The 9839-nt window shown below is 32.1% G+C and overlaps 1 protein-coding gene across 1 annotated transcript; it reads left to right on the top strand.

The window, feature by feature from the left end:
* Window positions 1–8112: 8112 nt before the first annotated feature.
* LOC114732173 (ABC transporter B family member 15-like) lies at window positions 8113–9830 on the top strand. The gene is made up of 5 exons (XM_028919458.1): window positions 8113–8535; window positions 8629–8683; window positions 8785–8963; window positions 9046–9503; window positions 9630–9830. The coding sequence occupies exons 1-5, from the start codon at window positions 8284–8286 to the stop codon at window positions 9721–9723; spliced, it is 1038 nt and encodes a 345-aa protein (XP_028775291.1). The 5' UTR covers window positions 8113–8283; the 3' UTR covers window positions 9724–9830.
* The last annotated feature ends 9 nt before the right edge of the window (window positions 9831–9839 follow it).

Raw genomic sequence — 9839 nt, 5'->3', positions numbered from 1 at the left:
ACACTCGTCTAAAAATGTAAAGATTGCTTTTTCACTCTTCGCTACGCAGCCCAAATCTCTTCCCACCCCGCCTCCTTTTTTTTTTTTTTTGTTTGAATGAAACCTCCTTTTTCTTTCTCGGTGAAAGGATCGAGCAAAGAAAAAGGTCGAAAACAATTTCAGTTGCGTATTGAAAAAAAAAAAAGTGAATTGATTAAATATTTGATATTTATTTTTGGAGTTTTTATACAGAGTTAAAGTGTATTTAGCACTTCGAAATATTTTTACAGATGTATCTAACACCCTGAAATATTATATGGTGCATCCAACACCATGAAATATTTTTTTAGATGTATCCAACACTGTGAAATTTTTTTATGTATTTAATACCTTAAAGTATTTTTTTAGATGTGTCTACCATTCAAAAATATTTTTTGGCATATCAAGCACCAAGGCAAAAAAAATTTTTGAGGGCTTTGGACGCATTTAGAAAATATTTCGAAACGCTAGATACAATTGAAAAAATATTTCGAAAGGTTAGATGTACTTTAATTTTTTCATATATTTAATTTTCTTTCATCTGCCTCCCATTAATAATTCTCTGTTTTTTTTTAAAGTGGTCTAAATATATACCACGCTTAATTATTTCTAAAATGACCCAAGAATCCGAATGTTTCCTTCTTTAAGGGAGAGCACATGCATGAATGAATACCGATCATTTATGTACGCTGATTTTTAATTGCAATAATTTTCAAATAACCCATCATTTCAGGCCCAAAAAAGCTGTCCTTTTTAAATTAAAAAAATGGGGGGCATTCATGCCCAATGCATGACAAGTGTCGTGGGATATAACAACCTACAGTTTTACGACATAATATTAAACAATAGACGAATGAGTTGGTGGTGGAGGTGATTAGTTCACGTTACTAGCTAGATTTCGATCAGATGCAAAGAACGTATATAATTAATTGAAGAGGAAGTACGTTGAAGACAAGCTGATGACAATTAATATTTAAAAATTAATGTTACCACAAAAACGTCATGACTTGCGTTTGACGTGACGTTCATCTTTAGATTTGTCTATATTTCTTTGGAAAAGTTTGGACAAGAAACACCGACGATGATGGCATAACATATCTTCAGTCCTCAAATTAAGCAGATAGTTACCCAGCTACACTTAATTAATTATAGGTAAATAAACTATATAATTTAATTGTCGTCCTCGTTTCTCCTCAGGTCGAACGAAAAAAATGTTTTTAGGACAATATTATATTACGTGCTACTATATCCATTCTTAATATAAAAACTAATTAATTAATCTGAATAAATTAAAAAAATTAATTATTTAAAATAAATAGGTATTTTCTTCTCTAAAATATCCTTGTTAAACAAATTTAGTTTTGAAATATTTAATATGTGCAACTACCGCAAATACTATCTTAAAAAAATAAATATAAGAAATAAAGTAGATTGAGTCTTATATTTAAGAATAAATTAAAATCTAAACTAATTCTTATACTACCTCCGGTCATAATTATAAAAGCTAGTTGACTAATTTGAGGAGATTAAGGAAAGAAGTTAAATTAGTTATTTGTAATAAATAAGTGTTGTCTTTTCTAAAATATCCTTGCTAATCAAGTGTATTGGTTAGAACTATTATTGATAAGAGAACTATCTTGGGAAAAAATATATAAATGTGAGAGACAAAGTGGATTGGGTCTTATATTCAGGATCAAAATAAAAATCAAATAAGATCTTATATTAAGAACCGGAGATAGTATTAAGGATAAAAAATAGTAGATTATATTGCGAATACTTGGAGGAAAAAAACACCTAAATACTCGAGAGTTAAGATAGCTGCCATTTTTTTTTTATTTGACCAGGTTAAGATAGCTGCCCTTATGCATATAGAACTCTGACTTACTCCTTCTGGTTCTAAATATAATATCTATTTTATAGTATAATTTACATTACAAAATGAGTTTTATATTTAAAATCAGAAGAGTATAATATACTGATGAGCTCATAGGCCATAACAAAACACTCCTTGGTGGTAATTAGGCACCTAAAGTCCAACGATACTCCTGGCCCTAGTGGCTATCAATCACACACACACACACCCCACGTGCTAGGTTTCATCATTGTTGGGATTTCCTGGAAGAATGATATTTTTCACATGGTAATGGCATTTTTTACTGGTAGAGAAATATATATGCCCTTCCATACAATCCTAACATATATACTGGGGCTGATTGCGAAGCGTGACTCTCCTCAAGCACTCCTGATCAATGATTCTTGTTCCGCATTAGCCACGTGATATCTAAAACGATTTGCAATTGGATTATTAAAGTGATTCTGGGTGACCTCACTGATTACTCCTTCAGAATGCATGGTTTAATTTCATGTGTGGAAGATTTATGGATAATATTAAAGTAACGGGTGATCGAAGCAGTAGCGAAAAAGATTCAATATTCTTGTAAATATGGCATAAAAGGTGGTGCTCTTTAATTTCAAGAATGGATGACGTGCACCCAAGATTATCAGATTCGACTGGAACCGGTGCCTGGTCCGATTGGAAGCAAGTCTGAAAGCCGACTGAAAAAAGAATTGGCATAGGATCAGGGGAAACAGGTAATTAAAGCCAGAAAAATCGACAGTGAACTAGTTTATTTTCTTAAAAAAATCTAATGACACAAAACTACGACGCAGGACCTCTCCATTTCTTTTTCATCCATTTTTCTCCGCTTCCCTAATCCTAACCCTTCATGCGATTTGTGGCTGAAAAAATGCAAATGTATATGACATTTAATATCTCCACACGCATATATATTGTTGGATAATTCATGGGTGGTGATTTTAGTTAATAATGAAAGCTTCTGTATTGATATGGCATATTTAATGATTTCGGTCATGTATATTGCAGAACGAACAGTTTTATTATAATATTGATGTGATTGATTTTAAACTTGATATATATGTGATAAGGATCGGATATGAATGGATACCATTTAAAATACCTTTTTATAGGTAATCTTAATTATATTTTAATGTAAAAATTAATTAACTAATCTCAATAAATTAGGATATTAGTTTAATTAGTTAATGTGATATGTTTTTTTAAAAATATCGTACATTTTTTTTTTAATTCCGTTCATCTTTTACTGTATTATTGATGAACAGGAAAAGGGGAAAAGTTGTTTATATTGGAGAAATATAATATAATATACCCAGCTGGAAAGAGCAACAAGACCTCTGAAGCTTAATTGAATTAGTTTATCACGAGATTCGTGTCAGCCACTGTGTCTCGGGTCTTTGGTTTAGGCCTGGATTCGCAATCTGAAGTAGGCATCCTCTTGAAGAGTTCTGTCATTTTCTTTTCTTCTTGACTTGAAAATAGCCGATTCCTCATCAGGTTCTCCACACACACATTCTTCCTCTTGTGTACCGTATAACTGTGTATTCGCAGGGGGGCGCACACGTATATATACCATACCTCCTGTCTTTAATATTATCTCTGATTTTTAACATGTTATAAATAAGTATTGTTTTTTCTAAATACTCTTATTAATTATGTATATTAGTTATAATTACTATTTCATAAAAATTTTAACATATACAACTACTACAATGACTACTTTGAAAAAAAAAAGAATATATAAAAGACAAAATGGATTGAGATATTATACTTATGATCAAATTGAAAGCCAAACAAGCTCTTATAATAAGGAACGGAGGTAGTATAAAAGTTTGTTTTTTAATTTGATCTTAAATATAAAATCTCAATCTACTTTGTTTCTCATATTTATTTATTTTTTTAAATAGTCCTTGTAATTATTACACATGTTAAAGATTTTATGAAATGGTAGTTTTAGTTAATACATATGATTAGTAAGAATATTTAAAAAAAATCTACCTATTACACATAACTAACATAACTTAGCAAATTTTTTTAATATATTTAAATCAGTCAACTAATTCTTATATTAAAAATTAGAGGTGGTGTGCGTATAGGAATGAAGTTCAGATCAAAGAAAACGATATATATCTTGGACAAGTCAATTTACTTTGTCCCTCATGCTACATTGTCTTGAAAAGGATTAAACCACGACATGCTTTTATGATTGGATAAAAAGATACTCTTGATATCTGTATCTGAATAATTCGGATAAAATCAACCAATTTTGTGTTTACTTTTCCTTAGGGGCCACTCACTGGTATAGCATGGGTCTCGAAGATGGTAAATAATTCGAGGAAATAATGTTAGAAAATGTGATATTATATCTGGAAACACTGATAAAAATAGTCCTCATTTTTAAACTAAAATTCTTCCGGCTATGATCTATTTAAAATTTTGAATAAACATACGAATGATTGGTGCATTCCTTATTCTAATATCACCGTCGAATGCATGCTTTTATATTTTATGCAGTAAGGTTCCATATTTAGATGTTATGGTTAGCTGTATAATATAAATTTTATAATTTTCGCGTGTTGATGAAGTGGACAAAGGAACCTTCAACTGTTTGCCCAAAAAAAGAAGGAACCTTGAACTATTTTTGAGAATCGTAAAATTTTATTTAGCCTGTAAAGTTATTCCGAATTAATGCCTGTATATAGTTAGATCATACTCCAATAAACTGTTTTAAATATTCTGTCTTTCCACGCTTGAATTTTATAAGAAAGGTGTGGTTCCTCTCCCCAAAATAAAGCATCGAAATACAGTTGAATTGAACTAGTAGCCGACCATTCCACCTTTTCCCCCCTTTAATATACTCTATATTACTCTTTCCATTTTGATTATTTATAAGACAATTTTGGAACAACATATCATGTCTCATAATATAGGATGTTTTGAAGAAAACAATAATTTATTCACGACTTTATTTCAAGAATAATATCCTTCATTAATGAAGTGTAAATTAATTAGGAGTTAGTGTTAAATACTCCTCCGGTCCTAATTATAAGACCCAATTGACTTATTTGAGGAGATTAAGGAAGTAAGTTAAGTTGGTTATTTATAATAAATAAGTGTTGTCATTCCTAAAATATCCTTGCTAATTAAGTATATTGGCTAAAACTATCATTATTAGAAGGATTATCTTGAAAAAAATACATAAATATAAGAGACAAAATGGATTGGGTCTCATAATTAGGACCAAATAAAAAGTCAAATTGGGTATTATAATAAGGACCGGAGGAGTAAATTAAAAGGCATTTCTAAAAGTTTACCTCTTTCTTAAGAAAATTAAGATTTTTAGCTGTATTCGATGAAGCATATTGGTATTTATTATTTATAATTTACTCCAAAAACACCTTATCAATTAAAATGAAAGGAACATTTTTTTTTGGCCCGATAAATTGACAGGAACATATTAGCCGTTTAGCTCATTGGAATACCAAAATATTTAGGCAGGCCTGCACATGACTCAGAAATTGGAGCATTTTTTTTTTAAATATTAAAGTCTGACATTGAGATTTATATAAATCAATGTATATAAAATCCGCCTAACTGTCTATAGTTCTATACATTAATAAATTATTCGAACGGTTCTGCTGATAATGTTAAAAAAAATTCCAGCTTGTTAGCTCTGGAGGGTTCTTGAATACCAAACTTTCGTCACTAATGACGATTTTGCGGAGTCAAACATCATAGCTAGCTTCTCTTCCTCCTCGCACTCGCACCACACACGAAGCTGCATGCCACTATTTAATTAATATAAGGCCTCTCTACCTCACGTGTTTAGACTTTCTCAACTTGAAGCCCAAGTAAATAGTACTGCTCACTTTGACCCCATAGATAGAGGCTAAAAATAAATGCTGGTTAATCTGCTGGTTCTGTCTAAAGAACAGGACGAGAGAGAAAGATATCTTTTTTTAACTTTCAATATAAATGATCTCGTCAAATTTATTATATAAATATAAAATTTTATCTCTAATTCATTGTTTTTCAAGATTGAAAAGTTATTTAATTCTAAAATAGAGTACAAAAATTGTGTGTCACTTTTTATAAAACATCTCTCGTTGAACAAGGGTAATACATGTGAGAAAAACCGCTAAATTAATTAGAATAATGTAAAAAAAAAACCTATTAAGGGGTAGAAACAAAGTGGATCTAAGTTTATATATTTATATAGAAGTAGAGGGAGTAGTACATGTCAATTTGACGCCTCCTATTTCAATTCCTTGTAAAAAGCAACCATCAATTATATTTTATTGAAAATCAAATCTGAAGATTTTTTTTTAATAGAACTTGGTAAAATTGAATTCTAGCGTCTCCATGAAAAAATTAACACATATAAATAACTATACCGAATTTCCGTCCCACTATATTTGTGACCCCTATAGTCCATCTCAGTTGTATATCCAGCTGCTGATCCAACCCGACAATTTTCGTTGTTTTTTTGAGAGTGAAAATCAGATTGATGTTATATATATATATCAACCCGTCTTCTCAATATAACAGTCAGTTGATTAATTTAAGGATATTTTAAAAAAACTAAATACTACCTCCGATATTTAATATAAGACATTGTTTGACTTTTATTTTGATCATAAATATAAAACCCCAATTCATTTTATCTATCATATTTATGTTTTTTTTTTCAAAGTAGTCCTTCTAACAATAATATTTCTAACCAATATACTTGATTAGCAAGGATATTTTAAGAAAGACAACACATATTTATTATAAATAACTAACTTAACTTCTTTCCTTAATCTCCTCAAATTAGTCAACTAGCTCTTATAATTAGGAATTGAGGTAGTAAATTACTTAAAAGTATTTATATTTTTTTAAATTGATTTGTCTAGCTTATAAACTACTACCTTCGATCCTTAATATAATAACTAATTGACTAATTTGAGTAGATTAAGAAAATTAGTTAAGTTAATTATTTGTAATAAATAAGTATTGTCTTTTATAAAATATCTTTGCTAATCAAGTGTATTAATTAGAACTATCATTATTATAAAAATTATGTTGAAAAAAATAGATGAATATGAGAGACAAGATAGGTTAGGGTCTTATATTTAGGACCAAATTAAAAGTCAAATGAGCTCTTATATTAAGAATCGAAGGTAGTAATATATAATCTAGTAATATATATAAGTATTTAAGAGAAATCATATAACATATGCTACAATTAAGTAATTTATTTAGTTTTATTAATATTCACAAATTACTCAACTAAATCTTATATTAAGAATATAATTTAGAGTGATCTCTTCGTATGCTTGCGTCTATGTAGGGACTCAAACTATTTAATTACACTCATGTTAGTTAAAGTTAACCTATAAACTTGAATCCATTAAATTAAACAGTACTCATGGGCAGAACAGCTAGAACATTCGGTGTAAAATACGAAGAACCAAGTCGGAAGTCTGTACAAATTAATACATGAATTTCAGGTCCCAGTGGAAATAAAAATTCTGCATATATGTGGTTGAGTTTGAGCCACACTTGAGACCTACTTAAGGTAGACATAATTCAGCAAACTGAACCTAGTTAACTTGTGACAATATTTTAACTAATGACTAACTTTAGAAAAATATTCTAATAGTCTGGCTATTCTTTATCTTCTTATGAAAATAATTAATACTACCTCAGGTCCTGAATATAATATGTTATATTTAGAACGGAATGTAGTATAAGGATAGTTAATGATCGGCTTATTAAGTATTGTATAACATTTTTAAAAACAAATCATGCTACTCATAACTTATAAGCAATGCACGTTATCATATTTTCTATATTTTACACTGATCACACACACACACATCCCCTTTTTATGTTCACAAAATCACATACGTAAATAAATTTCTTATAATTCAACACACATATATATATATGTAGATACAACAAACATAAAATTAGATAAAAAAAGATTCCCTTTTTAACTTTAAAATAAACTAGAATTTTATCGTCGGTAATAACATTAAATTTGAATTTTGAAAATAAAAAATTGCATAAGCAGTAAAAGGAGTAATATTTAAATTTAAATGAATTAATAAAAAAAATTTCAAATGAAAAGTAAGAGAGCAACTTATATATTTTGTTTTCCAGGGTCTGGTACTGGTTGCAGCGCTTTGCCCTGGCCCCTCAAGTTTACACGGGCGCGCGCGCACTGATTCCTATAAATAACCAGCGCGACACTAAAAATTTGCTTGTAGGTCACCTTGTTTGTTCAAACACACCAAGCTATTTTCCAGAGGAAGCCTACGCAGAACTGTTGGGCGAATCTTTAGTCACGCACTTCCTGGTTTGTTCCCAAGAACAAATTGGTCAGTTGTTGTGGGGGGGAAATTATGGAGGGGGATCAGGAAACAAGTGTGGCTGCATCTTCAGTGGCTCCCAAGAAGAAGAAGAATGGGTCCTTTCGATCCATTTTCATGCACGCCGATATGTTAGATTGGTTCCTCATGGTCCTTGGCCTTGTTGGGTCCCTCGGCGACGGTTTCACCACTCCTCTCGTCCTTCTCATCAGTAGCCGCTTGATGAACAATATAGGCTCTGGTCCTACCATCGATCCGAATGCTTTTACAAATTCCATTAATAAGGTCTGGTTTATCTTTACGAACATACATGTACATATATCTCTGTTTCCGTATATCTCTTTATCCGTCTCTTACTCCTTTTTTTTTGAGTTGCAGAATGCGGTGGCCCTGCTATATTTGGCTGCTGGCTCATTCCTCACTTGCTTCCTCGGTGAGTTTATATTTGTGAGTTTTGAGTGTTAGATCCCTCTCTAGTACTCATGGTTTTTTGGATGGCCGAGAAGTGACTGTGTTGTACTGTGGCGATTTCAGAGGGGTATTGCTGGACCAGAACAGGGGAAAGGCAAGCTGCCAGAATGAGAGCTAGGTATTTGAAAGCGGTGCTCAGACAGGATGTTGCTTACTTTGATCTGCACGTGACGAGCACGTCGGAGGTGATCACCAGCGTCTCCAACGACAGCCTTGTAATTCAAGATGCTATTGCTGAGAAGGTAACTCAGAAAATTAATAACAACTGGCAAGAAGATCTCTTCGGATTTTAAGAACTTTGACGGCTTCCTTTGAAAATTGTAGGTGCCAAACTTCTTGATGAACGTGTTTATGTTCATCGGGAGCTACGTAGCGGCTTTCGCGATGTTATGGAGGCTGGCTATTGTGGGGTTCCCATTCGTGGTGCTGCTCGTGATCCCTGGTTTACTCTACGGAAGGACTCTAATGGGGTTGGCGAGGAAGATCAGAGAGGAGTATAATCACGCCGGTACAGTAGCCGAGCAGGCGATATCTTCCATAAGAACTGTGTATTCCTTCGTGGGAGAAAGCAAGACCATAGCTGCTTTCTCTGAAGCTTTACAAGGATCTGTTAAATTGGGGCTCAAGCAGGGCTTAGCTAAGGGCTTAGCCATCGGAAGCAACGGCATCGTCTTCGCCATCTGGTCCTTCATGTCTTTTTACGGCAGCACCCTCGTCATGTACCACGGCGCTCAAGGCGGTACCGTTTTCGCTGTCGGAGCTGCCATTGCCGTTGGTGGCCTGTAATTCCGCCCATCTCTTACCTCTCTCATCAATAATTTTTTTAAGGGGAAAAAAAATAAGAAATAACGTAAACTGAATTAATCATTAAAAATCTCTGACAATTATATGGATACTTTTTTGTAAAGGTCACCAATGACATGGTTCAGTGAAGCTCTATTATTGACCTGGTTTACTTTAATGAGATGGGGAAGGAGTCCTAAAAGATGTATGAGAAAATGATTAACTAATCATTCTTTCTTTCTAGGGAAAAACAGATGTTGAAGATTTGTGTGTGATGAACTCACACCATTCACTAATGCAATGATATTTTGTTGGGTTTGGTTTTGTTGTTTTGC

The sequence above is a fragment of the Neltuma alba genome, unplaced genomic scaffold (assembly GCF_004799145.2).
Source record: "Neltuma alba isolate B1F8T4 unplaced genomic scaffold, ASM479914v2 tig00012884_pilon, whole genome shotgun sequence".
NCBI classification, from domain to species: Eukaryota; Viridiplantae; Streptophyta; class Magnoliopsida; order Fabales; family Fabaceae; genus Neltuma; species Neltuma alba.
Note: the sequence above shows the minus strand (reverse complement) of the source record. Positions and strands in the feature narration are given on the sequence as shown.